At 39.3% G+C, this 20,213-nt stretch overlaps 1 protein-coding gene across 1 annotated transcript; it reads left to right on the forward strand.

The window, feature by feature from the left end:
* Positions 1-15,216: 15,216 nt before the first annotated feature.
* On the forward strand, positions 15,217-19,292 carry fgf8b (fibroblast growth factor 8b). Its single transcript, XM_005735758.1, has 5 exons — positions 15,217-15,890; positions 15,986-16,022; positions 16,567-16,747; positions 18,206-18,312; positions 18,551-19,292. The coding sequence occupies exons 1-5, from the start codon at positions 15,832-15,834 to the stop codon at positions 18,845-18,847; spliced, it is 681 nt and encodes a 226-aa protein (XP_005735815.1). The 5' UTR covers positions 15,217-15,831; the 3' UTR covers positions 18,848-19,292.
* Positions 19,293-20,213: the final 921 nt, after the last annotated feature.

Here is a 20,213-nt window from a genome sequence, read left to right on the forward strand (position 1 = left end):
CCTCTGTCAAATAGGTAACTGAACAATGCATCAATAACTCTTTCTTTTTAATATAATCTATGATCTAAATCAGACAGATGTGTAAAAGAGAAGCTGAACTCAGTGGAACTGGCATTTTGCTCTAGTGGAGGCTAACTGTAATTGTATGACTGACATTAGTTATGACAGAGATGCATGCTGTCCAGTTACAGTTGGTGAAGGGATTAGATTTATCCTACCTTGCACCCTAATTAGGAGGATTTCTTTCCCTTGTTTTTATGACAACTGGACCTTTTGATTAAAGTACTTTAAATGTATATTAGCTTGGTGAACATCTCTATGTTGGGCTTTCTGTGCATGTTTGTGACTTATTATTTTAACGGTACAAAATGGTAAAAAAAAAAAAATCCCATTATTACCTGCAGAAGTCATCATAATAGGATATATTTGTAGAATACGAAAGCCCCTAATGCGAGGCACATTTATGAGCTTTTCATTTCTTGTGTTGGTGTTTCTTTGTTAGCTTTATATTATCTGTTAATTTATAGTGCAGTCTGTCTAATGTAATGAACACATCATCTCTACAGCCACAAACCACATACAAAGCCCCAAACCGCTGCCATCGGGAAGTAAAATCTGGAACTGTTCAGCAGATGAAGGAGTGACTTTGTGAGTCCTCTGAGTATTTATTTCTTTTTATACCTCCACAAGCTTTAGTCTGTATTATTGGTAGTTATGGGGCAGAAAATGGTATTCCCAGAGAAATCACCTTGGGTGCTGTCACACTGCAGGAAATCTTACAAGTCATTTAATCTAGTTAGGACTCTTAAAACATTGTTTTTCTTTAAAAAGAAAGTTTAAAAATGTTTTCCAGTGGGGAGAAGTAATGCGACATATTTTTTGCGCAATAGAAAATACCTGCAGATTTCCCAGTGACTATGTTTAAGGGTTTCCTTAAAAAAATGTATTTCTTTGACACTATTGGACTAAACTGCCTTGTTTTAAACTGAACTGACAAATAAGTGTCTTTGTAGTGAAATACATTTCCTCCATTGCACCTTGACACCTTTACCTTCTTTCATACTTTGTTCCTTTTATGGAGCAAGTACAATTTTACATCTCCATGACATCTGTCCTAGACTGTCTAGACCATAGTAATAACACATATAAATTCCTAAAGTGAGTGGCATTCCCATTTGATGTAAAGTGATCTGCTGTGTGCTTGCCAGGACTGAGTGAACAAGATCACTGACACTATTCCTGTTATACAATTTATTTGAAGGAGTCACTAAGTTTTAATGTAAATCCCTGAGCTTTTGTGCACGATACTCCAGCTGTAAAAAAACAGAGTGTAAGGTATAACCAATGATGAAGGTCCTGAAAATCAGATCCACTTCCCATCGACTGAGAAGAAATTCAAGCTTCAGTGTGAAAGTTTGTTATCTCAAATGCTACACACACACACACACACACAGAGAGCCAGTTACAGTACAGCTGTCATGATTAAACTGTTATGGCCCAGATGTATCGAAGGGTATAATTTACAGATGTCCAATGACATGTTCATAGATGTGTTATGAATGTGTCAAATATCTAGTAAACTTGAGTCTTTACCACATCTTTAAAATTGAAAAGAACTTGAAATAATGTCAAATCTGGGTTCTCTACCATGTGGCTTTAAATGGGTTATTGGAGTCATCTGTTGGGAAAATTTGGTTAGCTGGGTCCAACTTAGAGAAAAAACAAGGGGAACAGCTTACCTGGTTCGCTGTGAAGGTTCAGTCACTGACAAAATGAGTGTTTTTAGTGATTTAATCACAATATGTTGTTTTCAAAGTCATTTCTTTCTATAGGAATCTTAGAGGTGGCAGTGAGGGAATCTGGACAGGGCCAAACGTGTGGTTTCCCCCATTAACTGAAGCTAATTCACTCTTGGTGGCACCTTCAAATGTATGTTTTCATCTAATTAATTTAATTCAGTTATGACAAAAGTAGTGTTTATCCTACTAATGTCAAATTATTACTCTCATATTTCAATTGGTCTATCAAACGTTGTTTTTTTTGTTTTGTTTTGTTTTTTAGGTTTAATGTCTAAGCTGTTATTGACATGTTTTGAGATTAGATTTGTTGCACCCACTGGTGAAAAGCAAACTATTCTACAGACAGCAAGCAACAGTCCAACCCTTAACAGGGATTCAAGTTTGTGAAGATGTTCTGTAACAGGACCTCCGTGCATTATCATCACCAGCATTTGCTGAAGGAATGAGATATTTATTAACGTTAAGATGAAAAACATGCTGAATTTAATGTTGGCCGTCATTTATTTAAACATTTCCAAATGATCTTTGTTGCAGGCCGCCGAGCCTGATCATCGCTTTGACTGGAATCTTTCAAGTGTTTTGTGGGAGCCAAAGGGTTAAGACCTCAGTTGCAAGAGATAGGGGCTGAGAGCAGCCCATGAATCCTGCAGTCTCTGCAGGCACAGCATGGTAAAATAATTAAGCTTGCCTTTGAAGGGGACTAAACAAACACAACAGCACTCAACACCAGCCATGTCCACTCTCTTTCCTTTCTGCCTCCTCGGTCTTCTCTTCTCTGCTTTCTCACTCTGCTACCTGCCATACACCATACGTAGCCCCTCATGATGACCAGTTACCCTTCCCGCCCATATTTCTAATCCTTTCATCTTCCTTGTCATTTTGTGGTCTCTCTCTCTTTATCTTTCTCCCGCTCTCTGTGGAGATTCTCCTGGGGAAGAAGGGTGGAAAGTAGGAAAGAGAGAGTAGGGCCAGGTAATTCACAGGTCAGCTTTTTACATCTCCTAGAGTTGGCTTTACACTGTGAGGAAACAATGCTGCTGGAATACTTAACTAGTAATTCATAAATGTTATAACATTTAAGTCCCTTCTATTAAGTGGCCTTTATAACAATTGACAATAATGAATGGAAAGTGGCTTTTCCTGGCAACAACTTTATTTGAACTGATAATTTTTATTTTATTTGTATTTTTTTTGCACAAGTTGCTGACTCTTGCTACACATTAGAACATCTTCATGTGTAGCACATTCAATGGTGTGTAGAATTTTATCAATATTTCTCTAAAAAACAGCAAAACCGCTGAAATGGAGTACATAATGAGGTGTACGTGTACACTTATTTAAATGAATACTTTGACATTTTGAGCAATACAGGCTTTTGTTTTCTTGGCTCGAGTTAGATAATAGAAGTAATGCTGCAGTTGTGTTTGTATGGTAAATATGACGCTACAGTCATAGAAAACAGCAATCTTGGCTCTTTATCAGAACTGCTTACTGGCACCTCCACAACACTAATCAACACATGTGTTTAATCTAAACAAAAACCAAAGTGAAAAAGACTTCACTGGGTTTTTTTTATACAGAACCAGCAACAGAAGTGAAACACAGGCTTCCAGTTGACTCCTCAGTGCATGAAATAGTGCCTGTGCCTGCTATAAGCCAAATATATTGTACATCTATGGGTTATATGTGGTATTGACTGGAATGAATGTTAGTGATGTGACTGCAAAACCCCCACACAGCACATGGCTACTCAGTTACAAATTCACTGCCTCTGCGCCTCACCTCTCTTTTTCTCCCACACATCCTGCATACACACATCCTAAAACATTTAGATTACCATAACTACACACTTATGGCAATCTAAAGCAATTGAACCCAAGTCACAGCTCTGACCCTAGCAAGCATTGCTGCGTCCAGCACAAACAAATCAACTAATGCAGGTGATGCACGGGGGGGCTGGTATGTAGAGAAAACTATCAATTGGGATTGGAAAGGCTAAAACAGAACCGTTATAACCGTTATATATAACAGAGAAGCTATTTGAACAGCACCCCCGAGAATGGTAGGGATTCTCACCAATTGCTCATTTTTTTTATTATATCCCACCTCTTGGAGGAGTGCAAGGAATTTTAAAACCAGAATGGTGATCTCACCACAGAGTGGACTGATGGTGATGATGCATCAGGGACATTACGTTCAGCTCCAAAACTGCAGCTCTTGGTTTTTTGGTTTTCAGAAGCTGGGACAGAAAATCATTAATTCTAGAGATGGAAAATTAATCCTTTTGTCTTTCTTTCAAACATCAAAACAATTCAATGTGTGTTATTGTTACCAGTATCACTGGTGATTTACATAAACATCAGTGACCCGAATACAACTCTGAATCCAAACTCTAAACGTAGAAACAATTCACTGAACTAAACAACAATCCTAAACTGATTTTTTAAAATTAAAGTATGCATTTATATTTTGACTTAAGTTGTATGAAATGTGAAAGGGCATCTTATTCCAGTACCACCATCAGCACAATGTTAACACAAAACATTTAGCCTATTTCAGCTCATTGTTTTGATTCTCTGATAATGTTTTGTTGAGGCAGACATGTTTATAGGTCACTTTAGGTGTTCAAACCATTAACCAACCCTAAAATGTATTACTAGGACCTAAGCAGCTGGGACAATAAATAGTGAATCATGATATTATTTATTGTTTAATATCTCAAACTCAAATAAATACACATTCACATGCTACAGTTCGGTAAACAGCTGAAGAGAAAATCCCTCCTGGGGAAAACGTCCTGTCATGTGAGCACCGAGGTGATACCCCCACCTGTCCTGAATCAAGGAGCAAGGAGGGGAAGACTGAGCAAGATGCTGCAGAAATCACTGCAGTCAAGAAAAAGAATGTTTGGAGAAAGTCTCTTTCAGAAGCTGTTAAATCTTGTAGTTAATAAAACGAACAAGGAGATAACCAGCTGTTGAAAGCCAACATACTTCAAGAATGTAAGGACTGGTTTGGCCCTCCAAGATTCCAGCTTGTTGTGATTTGGTGTTTTCTGCCTTTGACATGTTATCCAGTGGTGCAAGACAGATGTGTTTACCCTGAAAATATACTATGTTCCATGGATAATCCTGTGTACACCTAGGATGCTGAAAAGGATTGGGTGTGTCGACGTCCTGGGCGAGAGCGAAGCTGAAGAGCACAAGAGTGACAGTTTATTATGGCTGGTGATACAATTCTGCTGAACATCCCATGAAAATATGTGTTAAACAACATCCAGTAGTCTTCTTGAACTGCTCCTGAGCCCATGCAGTGAGTTCCATGAGAGAATCAAACCTGTTTTTAATACAGTGCCACCTGGGAGTTTGAAGATCACAGGCACCCAGTGTTGATTTTCAGACTTTTTCCTGACTGTTCAAAGTTCTCACAATTTCATGTTGAGGAACATTATTCTGAAATTGTTCCACAATTTGTGTTTTTTTGAAGCAAGCCACTGCCCGACTTTTTTTTCTGAGAAACTCTGCCTCTCTAAGATGCTCTTTTCATATCCAATCATGTTACTGACCTGGTGCCAAATAAAAATATTAGTTGTGCAATATTCCTCCATCTGTTTCTTTTTAGTAAAACTTACTTTTCCAGTCTTTTGTTGACCCTGTCCCATCTTTTTGGAGATATATCACTGCTATCAATATCACTATGAACTAATATTTTTCATAAAATGGTAAAATGTCTTTAAAATTAGATTAGATAAGATAACCTTTATTAGTCCCACACGTGGGACATTTGTCATGTTACAGCAGAAAGTGGACAATGCAAAGTTACATAGCAAAAATGAGAAAAACAGTGGAATAGGAGAAGATAATAGTAATACGAATAAGATACTGTACACAATAGAACAGAATAAAATTAAGTACTATATACATTAGAGTTAAAATAGAATACAAATACTATATACAACTGAGTATATATTGTATGTTCTATTGTGAATACAGTAAGGGTTCATGAGATTTGCAAATCATAGCATTGTCTTTTTTATAATTATTATTATTATTGTAATTAGGTTTGTATATGACAGCAGGAAGAGGAAGAGCATTGGTGAATTAAGAAGAACAAGAGCAACATGGCGAGCTTCATTAGTATAAATATCAGCATGGTGGACCATGGAAGAGCCCATGGGCAAGGCTTAGTTTCTTTTCTTTTTATCAAGGTAGCATACAGCACACGCTTCAATCAAGTGAACCTGTAGCAGTGGATTGGAAGGGAGGAATACAGGCTCATCTGCAATAGTCCAAATCCAGGGCACAAGACTTTGGACTCCTTAAGATGCTACGGGTCACATGACAAGAGCCTAAAATTGGTCAAGATGGTGAAGTTCATTCTCCACTAGCAATTCAGTATATTCATTGTGTCAGACATGACGAGGGCAACACTGTCAGTAGCTTTACCGATGACAGAATCAAACTAGAACTGAAAGTCAGTCTCAGCAGGAAGCTCCGATTCCTGAAAAACTTCCATCCTAACATACGATCTGGTCCAGCAGTCTTAAAACCATTCTCTTCATCATTTAAGCTTAATGTTCCATTGAAGAGGCAGTAGACATTTTCTTCAAGAGGAAGATTTGAAGTATGCAGATATTTTTTTTAATACAAAGAAGCTGATTGGAGAACCCAGCACATGTTGGATGCTGCAGCTTTATGCATAAGCTGTTCAGCTCCTAAAAGACATGGGAGCAACAGAAGTAAACAGATGAAAGGGCTTGAAAGATTTGATTGAAGAGTCTGAAGAGAGTAGCATTCGCCTTTGAAAGGAAAGAAGTGTGAGAAGTAACTGGAAATCCAGAGACAGGGAGACCTGTCCTCTATTTCTTTGGCACCCAGAGATGATGCAAGGTTTAAAGGATTCTTGAACCTGCACTGGACTCATGGGTACCAGAGCAGCTGGAGGTAATGCCCAAACAGGTCGACACCCATCTTTATAATTAGTCATTTATTTCTTACTGCTCAGTTTGAGCCTCTACCCGCCCTTCATTGATGTTCAAGATTTCATCCTGTAACTATCTTTCTTGTAATGCAATTCAACGATTTAGTGGTAAAGCTGAGCATATCAAACACATGACAGAAGATAAATATAATTAAGAATTTGTTCAGCTGTGGCAAAGACAATTTATAGCTGAAAAAAATGTTGTACAATAAGGCAGAGACAGAGAAAAAACAAGGAGGAGAAAGGTATAGAGAAAGAGGGATAGAGAAAAAGAGCAAGAGAAAGGCATTGGGAGGTATGACTCCCGGAGGACCATTGAATTTCTTTTCTTTCTTCTGTGCCTTTTTCATGGTCCTCTCACTCCCAGGTCTGCACAGCTGTTTCGGGGCTGGGGGCTTCTTTCTCCAGAGCCCAGATAAAAGAGCCGCCCTAAGCAGCCCTGCAGGTAGGTCTGTTAAAGCAATTGCTCTGGCTGTCCACTGCCCAGCGCATGAAATTTAGAAAGAAAGAAAAAAGGCAGAAAGAGCGAAAGAGAGAAAGAGAAAGAGGAGGGAGTTTAAAGGAGGGTGTGGAGGAGGTGAAAAAAGCGCATAAAACAGGGGGATTTTTAAAAAGTTAAAGCGAAGGAGGAAAAAAGAAACACAGATGACAGATAAGGACTAAAGATGCAGATACAGAGATGAATGAATGTGAAGGAAACCAGAGAGGCAGAGGAGGATACCTGCCTGCGGCTACCACAGACTCCTCCACCGCCCCCCTCGATAGGAGCCATGTCTGCTTTTATTGACTTTGTTAAACCGTTTTCAATGCTACTTCCTATGTGTTTACAAGACAGTAAATCACGCTCCATTCCGGGTGGGGGGTTATGGGGTGAAATACGGCAGAAACATCCAACTTGCTCGGGAAGGAAGACCGCTTTGACTGATCCAGAGACAACTTTCCAGCTTTCTGCCTTACTGCCAGCACTTCACACTACACACACACACACACATCTTCCTGCACAGGGAACTGATGGGGATGACACCGTGGGGGCCATTGTTTTCACTGACAAGAGCAAAAAGTGTAATTTAAGACTTACTGGATGATAAAATTGTTGTTGAGACACTGACTACGTTTACAGAGCGAAATAGCAAAACAGAACTGCTGTACGCAACAGTTGTTAAAATCTTCAGCAGAGAGCTTTATTTAATAGTACTAGGAGCACCACTCAAAGTCGTTAAGCAAACACATTTGGGTTATGGCAAAACTGGGTCCTTTAATCACTTCTACACACTGGGGTCATTCCCAGACAGTCGTTTCATCCAGTTAAAAAGTCATTCAAGCTCTCCACTTCACTAAAACACGAGTAAGTACTTTGAACGTCATTGGATGGCTTGATTTTCCAAATTTTCTCGCTGTAACAATTTTCTCAGGCTTTGGCGTTTTGACACCCCCTCATGCACAGTCGCACACACACTCACCAAATCATGGCTGTGTAACTGAGCTGCTCTTTGTGGCTGAAAGGTAGACTGACACCCCCACCCCACCTTCACCCCACCCACATTACCTCATTTTAATGGTGCAATACAGCAGACGAGGGACAGTTAATGTCCCTCACACGCTGTCTTTCCATCACTAATAATTAATTTCTAAGATGATGATTAAAAAAATAAGACATGCTCCTGAAGAAACTGTACAGGATTTTTCAGTGCAGTAAGGTGACTAAAGGCGTTTAACCTCGACCCTGAAGCAAAACTTATGGGCATCCTTGAAATGTGTTGCAGACGAGATTGCCTGCATATGGAAGTTTTTGTGCAAAATAAACCGAATTATCAAATCAGTTGATTCCAGAAAAAAGAACTAAAAAAAACTCTTTAATTAAAATTAATTTGGTGGATTACTTTAATGAGGCTAAATAATAATAAATAAATGCTTCAAGGAGTTTATAGAGGTCACTAATAAGTGGTGTAGAAAACACTGATGATCCACCATAATGTAAGCACTCATTAAAAGTAAAAAAAACAACAACAAAATATTTGAATTTAAAAAATTGTAATAATCGTTATGTTGGCTGTTATAAATGTAATTATTAATTATAATAAAACATTAAGTCTGTTTAATAAACCACAAACAAACAAGCATGAACAAAAGTCTGCATCTCCCCCGGTGGATCACATCTCTCCATGTTAATTCCTCCATTGAGACAGAAGAAGGTGGAGGTGCATATCCAGATCCTTTTCTTTAAAACACAAGGCACTAGTCAACAATTTTGTGCACTTTACCCAATTAAAACTGAATATCAACTAAGGTAGCTCCTTGATTACTATGCAAAGCAGGGCCTTCTGAAATATTTTATTGTTTTATACACAAGTGAGCTGCTTTACCAGTACCACACGCTAACACCAATTAAATAGTATTTAAGCCCTGAATTACTGGTTCCACTGGTGGGTGTTTTAGAGCAAATTTTAGCAGCACTAAAATGCACTAAAGAAAAAAAACATCAAGTTTGGTTGCAGTAGTAGTAGGTCTCCCCGTTATTCTATTACATCAACAGCAATAGTTCAAAAGCTTACTTACTTTTTCCACCCTGAGCTATGAATGATTACTTGCTGTTTATGTGTTACGACTTTATTTAGATTGTGTTAGTCTAAATTGTGGCTTCGATATGAAAAAACAAGCAAACACATTTTTTAGCATTAAATACAGAAATATTCTTGTTTCTAAAAGATTGACAGACATGACAGGGATTTGCTTAAAACAAAAAGGAACTTATTAAGCTGTCATATTCAGTTAAATGTTCATCCAAAGTTAAACATCAGTAGACAAGTCAAATGCTTTAATTCAATTCATGGCATTAATCCTTCTTGTCCTGCAGTGCCAGGAACAAATTGTAGCCTTCAGTGATGCGGTTGATGCGAGCCAGCATGCTCTCAAGCCAGTTCAAGGTAAGTTGCCGAGGCGGTGATGTAGTCACAGGCACATTATGTGGTCCAGGTTGTTGCAACAAAGCAGCAGTGCATAATTACAACAGGTGGTTGAAGAGTTTTTCTTCTAAAAAACCGCTGAGGTTTGGGGAGTGAGCAACACTGCGAGCAGATGACACTAAGTGAATCACAACATCTCACATTTTCTTTCCACCCAAACACACTCATACATGCTCATTGGCTCTGCTTTTTCTCTTCATCTATGGTGTCTACCTTTCCATTGGCTGGCCTTATGCAAGAGTGTGTATTTTTATGTCTTGCATTAGCTAGTGGGAATAATGCCTCTCACTGAATGGTAGTCTGCTCTGGGGCCTTTTCAGACATTCAGTCACTTCTCTTCTAAGAATAACCAATGCGCAGCTTTGCCAAAAGGTTCCTCTCCCTGACTTTTTTTCACAGCGTCCTGTGATTGGTGTCTTTGTACCTCACTCTCTGATACCAAGGCTTTGGATTAGCAAACTGTGATCCAAATGAGAAAAGCAGCATTGGGAGAAAAGGCAAAGGAGCAGGGATCTGGGGCAAAACTTGGACCTGTGTCAACTCTTCTCAAAATTATTAAGAGGCCAGAAAAGCTGCTCACTAGAGAATTTCAGGAGTGAGGCAGCAGACAGTTAGGTATGTAACAAAGCAGAATAAAAAATATAGCTTTTGATCAGGTTTCACAAGGAACCTTTCATGATCAGTCTGGAGAATTTTAGCCAAAACTGCCTGACAGGTCACCTTAACCAAATGTCGTTTATAATTGCAGAGACGGAATTGTTTCTAAATTGTAAGTGGCTGTTGTAGACTGCTGTGAAATGTAAGAGATGTATGGACTTTACAGCACCAGACTGAGCACTGTGTTGCTGTAGGGGCAGATACTACACTAAGGACAAAGGTGTTGTGGTTGTTTAAAGGAGTAGTTAACACAAAAGTTTGATGTTTTTGAAAACATATTAACTTTTGTGCGAGTTAAATAAGAAGATTTATATTCAGATTGCAGTTGCATTGGGTTATCATAAAAACCTGAAACTGAGGGAATCTGACAGCCTGGATGTGTCTACATCATGGAATATATTGATTATGACTTAGAAGTGTTGAAAATCAAAAACCTAAGATCAGTTTTAAAAAAAAAAAGGTTTGAAAATGCAGAAATGTCAGACTTCTGCACTCAGTCCTTGGTTGGGAAACCTTTGCCATGAATTACTGCATCAGTGCGGCGTGGCGAGGAGGCGATCGGCTTGTGGCACTGCTGAGGTGTTAGCAGCCTGGATTTTGGTGTTTTTGATCTTCCCCTTGACAATAGCCCAAAGATTCTCTTTGTTGTTCAGGTCAGGAGAGTTAGCTAGCCAATCAAACATTGTAATAACATGGTCAGCAAGCCATGTGGTAGTAGTTTTGGCACCATGGGCAGATGCTTAGTCCTGCTAGAAATCAGCGCCTCCATGAAGCTAGTTAGCAGATGGAAGCATAAAATCTCCTGGTACGTGACTGCACTGCCCTGTGACTTGATAAAACACACCAACAAATAACATGGCACCCCAAACCATCACATACTCCAGGAACGTCGCACTGGAGTTCAAACACCAAGCCTTTATCCAGACTGTAGGATCTTTATTTCCAAATGAAATGCAAAAAAACCAAAAAAAACCTTTGAGGCACTCATCCTTTTTGTTTGCACATCTTTATATGCCACAATTTTCCTACTGCACTCTGCAAACAACCAGCCTTTTTAGCAATGACTTTATGTGGCTCAGCTTTCATCATCTGGACAACTGTCAAGTCAACAGTCTTTACCTGCACTGATACAATATTTCTACTGCTTTATGTGTAATTTACTCAAACTTGAAATGAAATATTCTAATGATTTAAAATACTGGCTCAAAACTCAGACATTAAAGTCCTGGAATATACATTATTTCCTCTTTTTTTGTGTGTGAGAAGTCAAGCATTGGTTTTTGATGCCCTGAATGGCAGCCTGAGACACCAGGAAATAGTAGCAAGTTGGGTTAATATGTTGCATCCATAGACTGTATGCATTGGCTAACTCTTGATTGGTGGTAAGTAACATATGCTATTCATAGGTTACTTACCACCAAACTACAGATTAGACTTCACAGATGGCCTTTTGCTACTGTTAACTATGCAGAAAGGTATAATATCTATTAAATAACTGCATTCAAATACTCCAACAAACAGTTCTAGTTCTTTGACTCATTATCTGGGCTGAAGTCTGGCAGACAGCTCGTGGCTTAGGCTTTGTCACTGGCTTATCAGAGCAGTATAACTTTTAGTCTTAAAACAATTTATCTTTAATGATTTTTAAAGATAAAAAAGTACTTCCTATACAGCTGACACAAAAGCAGGAAATTAACTGCAGAGAACAAAATATTTCTATTGATTTGTTTGTTTTATACCAGACAGTCAACACTTTTGGAGACAGCCTTTAAGCAGGGGTAGGCAAATCATTTTCCCAAGAGTCCCCACAAGAACCTGAGACCATTGTGGTGGGTTTTATCTCTTTATAAGCTTGTTGGTGAATCCCTGCACAACAGTTTCTCATGTGGCCCCTTGGGAAAATTAATTACCCACTCTTGCATTAGAGGGGCTGTAGTTTTTGGTACATGGGTTTCATTTTTCAGAGGTTGCTGCTAGGTAGAAATCTAAAAAGCACCCCAGAAACCCCCCTAAAGGCACATCTAAAGCTTTTTGAAACATCACGTCTTGTTTGTTTAATCTGTGCAAAAACTGAAGAGTAAAGACCCTTTTTCTCAGCTAACAAGAGGTTACGTTTTTCTTGGCGGGAGCAGAACACAGCAAACTTGCCAGACCACTAGTGGAAACCTATATTTACATACATACAGGGATTTGTGTCAGTCATCTCATGTAATTTTAAATATTCAAGTAACATATCCCAGGTAACATTTATTAAGCCAGTGCCATTATATCAGCCACTTTTCCCCCAACAAGTTTTAAACCTAATTTCTACTTTTTTAGAGAAGTTTTTTCAGGGCAGTTCACTCACAAAGCACAAATCACAAACTAAAAAAGCCAAGTTAAAAACTCATCCTAAATCTTTTTTCTTTAATTTATCATTCATATTCACAGTTATTACAATGATAATGTGTCGAGGCTGTCAAAATGAATTAAACATGCACAACTTTCCTCACAAAAAAAGCACTGACCTTCTCTTGTTGGTTTCGGCTCAAATAAGTTGACTATAAGTTAACAAAGACAGAAGCTAAAATTTTGGGAGACAATCAGCATGAGCTATAACCCCAAGACATTCAAAAAAGTAAATAATAAACTATACTTTTGTGTCATCCCCTAAACCTAAAATAGAAACTTTGACTGTGAGTGATGTACAGTGGCTTTAAAATAAAAAGAAAACCCTCGATATGGGACTCAAGGTTTCCTTTGCCTCTTAATCAAATTTTCTTTAAATGACTCGTGGGTGAACTAATCTGGGGTCACACAGTCACGTGCACTATACTGATAAGTCATTGTGTGGTCTACAAAAAAAACACTTGCTTTAATTGTCATGCATGTGGATTTCATATTAGGATGTGCAATCGCTGCTTCATATGGGGTCAAAATATGAAAGAACAAAGTGCTGAATTGGTCCAGGTGGCAAAATCACTTGTTGCAGTGTCCCGCTGGAACTAATAAGGCAGTCCATTTTCACCCTCTAAATCCCCTGCATTGGCTAAAATGACTGATTTACAACTAAGACGTTGACCAAACTCACATAATTATATATGTATTATATTTTACTCTTGTACAGCTGTTCTGTGTGAAGGGTGCAATAGTTTCCCATCCTGTTCGCACAAAGAACATGGGCCTGCTCGTATTAAGTCTCACAGGTAAGAGTCAAAGCCAGAACTCTGCTTTGGCTCATTAGGACGATGATCAGATTTGAGGCCTGAAGTCTGTAAAACTATACTGTTAACAATATTATTCTGATTTAAAGTGTAGTTATCAAGGCTGATTTGCCGGAGTTACCTAAATTTACTTTCACTTGCAGCATTGTGAGGGCTAAGATATACAGTAGAGATTTAGAAGGCAGTTTATGATTGTGTGTTTAGTCGGTCATTTCTCTATTTATGATTAATGCTTTATCTGCACACACAAGAGCAATAAAAAGTCAAGAAGAGGGGTTTGAAGTAACATTTGTTTCACATTTCTCTGTGTTTCTCCTCACGTCTACAAATGACATTGGGCTGACTTTTTTAAGTCTGCTTAAAAATATTACTTATACTGTACACTGAAACCTTTTTTCACTGTATTTGTTTCTCCTTTATTCTCTAATGTGTTAGCTAAAAATAGGGAGTCCCCTTCCTAATGTGCTTGTGATGTAAAAAAGCTGGCGACAAAGTCTCCAGAAATTGTTCAACTCAAAAATATACCAAAGTTCATCTGAAGCAAACATGAAGATTTATCAGTCCAAGTGACAAAGAAATGATATAACATTTTTTATATAAAATCCTCCTTAAATTTTGAAGGCAGGCAAAAGTTACATGACAGCAAGAATGACATATAAAAATATATCTGATTTTTTTTTTAAATTAAATGAGTCCTAATTTTATTTTATATGTTAGATTGCAAGGGGTCATTCGTTCAGTTGTAGATTTTATACTTGAAAAGCTGCGTTTGAAGTTTCCCATTTTACCCATGAGACAATTATGCAACAGTGATCTTCCCTTGAAGAAAACGCTGCTGCTTTGCTGTCACAAAGAATAATTACAATATAAGTGCATGATGTAGTGTATGAAACTATCCTCTGCAAGTAGCACACATGGGCCAGGACACACTTCTCAAAATCAAACCATGATTGTGAAAAGTTGTGGAAGAGTGATTTTGAGTGAGAGAGCATTTGTATCCATGGCAAAGGCTTTAGATGTTATGTGAAAACCATTCTGTGTCATGCGTTCACATGGAATACATATTACTTACATATGTAGGATGAAAAAGTACATCGAGGTGTGTCCTGAGGGACCACCAAACAACCTCTAACCTGCAGTCAGGGAATAGGTTAATGTAACTGTAGCTTTTCTTAAGTACATGCCAAGGATTTTTTTTTTCAAGGGGACATTTCTGCTTTTAGAAAACAAAGTGCACTGACTGCAAGATCAAAACATGTGCGTGAATAAGATTAATGTGTAAGACTGTGATTAAACGCTTGGTTTAAAAGATTTTGAAGGGCCTGTTTTTATTAGATTTCTGTAGATCAGGTCTACCAATTTACCCGCAAATAAGCCGATTTTTTTCGTGACAGGATCTAGTTTATATTTCATCTCATAAGGTGTTTAATTATAAAGTCAACTCATTGATGAATGCGGTGTTTATGGATTTGCAACCAAATAGTTGCAGGCTAAGTAACTTAACAAGTATTCGGTTTCAACTTGGCTCCAGGCTGAACGCTCCGCCTGCTCTCACCGAGGATATTGACTTTCCCGCAAGTTAAAGTATTTAAATGTAGAGGGAGACAGATGCTGTATGCGGACTGGAGGCAACCACAAGAAATACACGTGTGGGAGGAAGGTTGAAGCAGGAGCTTTACTATCTGCGCATCTTATAGAAAGACAGTTGTGGTGACATTGCTTGAAAACTTTAAGCAAACTGAGCGGTGCTAGCATTCGTGATATTCATTCACTAGTTTTCCTTCATATCGAATCACCTTTCTTTTTAGGAAACCCACGGTAGGCTACGCATCTTATCGCTGGTGCGTAAAGATCTGTGCGTAAAACTAAAACTCTTCACTGCGGTGACAAAGCAAGTCAAGTGGGATTCATTCTACTTTAAATCTTCATTGTTGAACAACTGAGTGTCACAAAGAGGATTTAATGGAGGTGGTTTGGTGAAAGCGACGCTTTCTCGGGACTTTAAAGTTTGGATTAACGCTTTTAAATCGTCCATTTTTTCCCCCTATCCTATAAGTAGAATGGAGCGTAGATGCCGTACCTGTATGGGACCCTGACAGTTTTGGATCTCTTAATTGCCACGGGTATCACTTTCTATGCGTAACAAGAGGGGGATAAAACTGAGCTGAAATCCCCTTCAGGAGCAACTTTATTTCCGAGAGCTTCCAGCAGCGAATCAGTGGAGTATTCATGAAGCAATATTTGAACTATTACAAGATGAGGCTGAGAACTTCGAGGTTAGGTTATCTGTAAGTAAAACATCTTTTTTCATGTAGCTCTCTGTGTAAATCATACATTCTGAGCAACAAGTTAAAGCTTTTAATTGATTTTGTCTTTGCCGCAGGTTACTTCAGTTCACGGCGCTTTGCTTTTACGCACAGGTAACGCACACTTTCACTTCAATAAAAAAATACACTAACGCTGCATAAAGTTCTATAGGCTAATTAATTTGAACAAAACTTAACAGGTACCAAAGGCGCAGTGCTTAGCAGCTTATAGCCCACTCCCTCCACCTCTCCAATAGGCTGCAATAACAATGAAAACATTTTATTATGAGTGCTATGGCAATTGGCAACAATTCAAACATCTTGAAAAGCGGTAAGCTCCAGCCTAAAAGGTAATTGTTAAAACACATGTGGACGGCGAACGGCTGAAATGAGGGGAAAAGAGAAAGTCATGAAGGGGTGAAAGATCAACGGTGGTAAAAAACAACCTACAGAGTGAAATGTCATCCACGAGGTTTCTTGAAAGCATCTCCGAAAAGACTCAAAATAACCCAATTTTGGGTTTATTTAAAAATGACTAATGCTATGATGAACTGTTGGCAGGGGCCTTGGCTCAGTGACTTGACGGGCTTTTTATTTCCAGACAGGTGAAATAAATATTTTGCCTTGACGTGTTCGGGGTGTTTTTCTCTCTCGACAGAACACCGTGCAGTCCCCTCCGAATTTCAAGCACCACGTTACCGAGCAGAGCCGGCTATCGGACCGGATGAGCCGCAGGCTGACCCGAACCTACCAGCTATACAGTCGCACCAGCGGGAAACACGTCCAGGTCCTGGCCAACAAGAGGGTGAACGCCAACGGAGAAGACGGAGCGGCACACGGTTAGATACAAGTGATCGCTAAATAAGACCAGCAGGGAGGACTAAATCTTATAGTTAAAAAAAACAAAAATATATTTATATATTTTGGGGATTTATTTTTAAATAGTTGCTGAATAGTCTCACTTAACCATTAACCTTTCCAAATTTACGCATGCGATAATGTATTTAGGCTCACTGTAGTTTATGTAATAAATAGGTAGTTAAACGATGCACATATGTTAATCCGTTCAGGGGAATCACTTTTTATTGTCTCTAAAATGATCGAGCGACTTTACTTCTTCAAGCCCGTATGTTATGGCCAGATCAGTCAAACCCCATGACAGTTAAAGGCCATCGTTTCTTACATTTCAGTGCCTTTAAACCTCAGGAAAACAGTAAAATACGAAACATGTTCACCTTACAAACACCGGAATTGTTTAAATTCAATGGCGCGCAGGACGGTGTTGAAAAGCAGCATAAATTATGTCATTTTTGGCCGCCTGTGGAAAACCGTTTGAGCCAGTAGAAACAGAAGCCACAGTTGCAAACATTGTTAGTGGCATCAGTGTTGCCATCTTTTATGTCTCGTGCAGATGAATTATTTCTTAGTGTGTTGGTGTTGCAGAAAGTCTGTGACACCTGTTATGATGGACTTCAGCAGGGACATTTTTCTTAACATTTAACTGGAGGAAAAAAGATCTTAAACTTAAAAGGAAACATAATTTCTGTCACCAAAATTTTGGTGCGTCTAGGCATCTTTCCACCACAACCGCCACCATCCATCCACCTCTCAATGCATGATGCCTGCTACTTGGAGGCTGGTTTTATGAGGAATTTTCATTGCTTTACACTCAATGTATGACTCAGTTTACAAGGAGCGGTGAAGTCAGCATCTTCACTTTATACCTTTTCCTCTCCAGTCCTCTCCTGTGTGCACTTTTGTCTTTTAAATTTCTTTTGCCTAGACTCACATTCACAGAGAGAGCAAGAGTCAGCCATGCATACACTCTCCACACATCCTAAGTGGGTGTCACTGTTGTAACTGGCCCAAATCTGACCGTTGCTCTGTGCTCGGTGGTTGTGTCTTTGACCGCAGTATTCACTCTCTCCTTTATCCCCAGTCTGTGCTGCATCACAGCACAGCATTTACAGACATTCGAAAACAATCACGCCGTACAAAATCACTATCATTTGATGCTATTTTGGAAGGTTAGCATGCTTTGTTAAAGGTGGCTGCTGGATTACAAAAAAGGGCTTAGAGAGAATTTATGTCATCTTTAGTAGACTGGTCATGATTTTTTTTTTTTTTTAGAAGACTTTGATATTCTTTAATGCTGATGATAAATTTTCATATTCTTTCTACCATGCATTAAAAAAAAACACAGAAAAAAGAAATGCAGAGGTCGTTTGTCTGCATGCTTGCACCGTGACCTGACTGTATCATCTCATTATACGTATTTGCTTTCTTTGTCTATGCAGCTAAACTGGAAGTGGAGACGGATTCTTTTGGAAGTCGCATTCGTATTAAAGGGGTGAAGACAGGATATTACATATGTATGAACAAGAAGGGGAAGTTGATCGGCAAGGTAATCTGGAAATAATAGTTCTGTGGCTGCATAAGACGACAGCGACATTGTGAAGTGTTCCTTGGAAATGTATTTTCCAGATTTCAAGCTTATGGCAATACATTGTTGAGACTCATTCGAAGCTGGAACAAATTTGGTTTTGAGAGATATTTCATTGTCTGGAAATAAAGATGGTGTTTCTGATTCCTGGAGATTGTCCAAATGTGTCTCAGCTTCTCGTGTCTTTTTCTTTCCTCAGCGGAAAGGGCGAGGCAAGGACTGCATCTTCACCGAGATTGTTCTGGAAAACAACTACACTGCACTCCAGAACGCCAAGTACGAGGGCTGGTACATGGCTTTTACACGCAAGGGCCGCCCCAGGAAGGCCTCCAAGACCAAGCAACACCAGAGGGAGGCCCACTTCATGAAGCGTCTACCCAGGGGGCACTTGCTGAGTGAGAAGAGACCGTTTGATGTTCTTCCTCTCCCTGTCCCCGCGCACCCTTTCAACAAGCGGACTAAACATTCCCACCACCAGCGCTCAGGGGGACGCTGAGGACTGAAACCACTGAGGGAGAACCGTGGATGAACCAGCACAGAAGAACCACTACAAGAGAAAACCATGTGCTTCATGCAAACTAACTTTTCCTGTCAAGTGCCAATACACTTTTTGCCTCATTTTTGGATTCGATATATAATTTTTTGTTGTTTTTTGTACTGGCTTGTATGTAAACATTGACTATCTAATCTGTTAGATTTTTTTCCAATTCAGACAAACTGTAGAACGCTTATTTTCTTATTAAATCAGGAGGCATTTAAAGTACAGGAGAGCTCAACAATAATTTCACGAATGAAAACCCTTTGTTAGAAGTTAGTCAGCTCAGCAACAAAGAATGTTTAAATGAGTATAATGAAGCTAGACACGGCAGCTATCTGTGGTTACAGCATCTGACTTTCAGCTGACATGCTATCTTGCCTTTATGAGGCCATTTTGGAGACTATGTAACCTGTTTTTTTTCTACATATATAAATATATTTTTACTGTAAAAATGTAAATTACATCAAATGATGGAAATATTTATTGTAGAGTGTATATTAAAACCACTAAAGAACGACATCACAGGCTGCTCTGGTTTTCTCTTGTGTGTTTATATTGGGATGGAAAGCTAGCGTGCGATGCTGGTATCCCCCCAAAACTGCAGTTCTCTCCACCTTCTTCTTCAAGCTGGAGACCCAGATAACTGAGAGGCAATATCTGTGACAGGCTACTGAATTCAATGTGCTCAGCAAGTGAGACTTGGGCCTGAATGGCCCAAGCTATGCATTAAAAGCGATGAGGTCAGCCCACCATTTTGGCCCAAACAAAGGTTACCACCATGTAGTTGCATTTCTCACGATCGCACACCGTAACCCTCTGATCAAATGGGCCCTTTGTGAAACCTCATATAAAAGGGCATGTTATACAATAGTGGGTTCGAATAATAACACGAGGAGGGGTCAGTTATCAAAAAGGAAGCCAGTCACACAGGGAGGGGTAAGGGGTTTTGAGGGGGGGAGGTGGCGAGGCAGCGAAGAGGGAGTTGAGGGGTTGCAGAAAAAGCACCAGGGCTTGTGTGGCAAACTGTGGCATCAACTGAAAGAGGGGGAATGGCTGGGAATAGGCATTCGGCAATGAAAGGGAGGCAGGAAAGAAACCCTCTTCCCAGAAGCAGCTGAGCATGACCATCAGAGGCCAAATGACAGGGGAGGAAGAAGACCCTGAACAGAGCTCCCACAATGTTGGAGCTGGATGTCCAATTTGTTAGCTGTGAGCTGCTGCAGGAATTTGTTTTGACAGTAGATGAAGCTCTGAGAACAGTTAATTATTAAAGAAAATTAAGACTTCTAAATGAACGCTACTCAGCAGCAGAAACCTTCATGAT

The sequence above is a fragment of the Pundamilia nyererei genome, unplaced genomic scaffold, assembly GCF_000239375.1.
Source record: "Pundamilia nyererei isolate P.nyererei 1_Seehausen unplaced genomic scaffold, PunNye1.0 scaffold00065, whole genome shotgun sequence".
Lineage (NCBI taxonomy): Eukaryota > Metazoa > Chordata > Actinopteri > Cichliformes > Cichlidae > Pundamilia > Pundamilia nyererei.

Excerpts from the sequence above, each read along its gene's own strand:
- fgf8b (XM_005735758.1), top strand. The coding sequence starts at position 15,832 with ATGAAGCAATATTTGAACTATTACAAGATGAGGCTGAGAACTTCGAGG. Across the intron at positions 16,023-16,566 it reads CGCTTTGCTTTTACGCACAG|AACACCGTGCAGTCCCCTCC; the intron begins GTAACGCACACT and ends CTCTCTCGACAG. Across the intron at positions 16,748-18,205 it reads AGAAGACGGAGCGGCACACG|CTAAACTGGAAGTGGAGACG; the intron begins GTTAGATACAAG and ends TTGTCTATGCAG.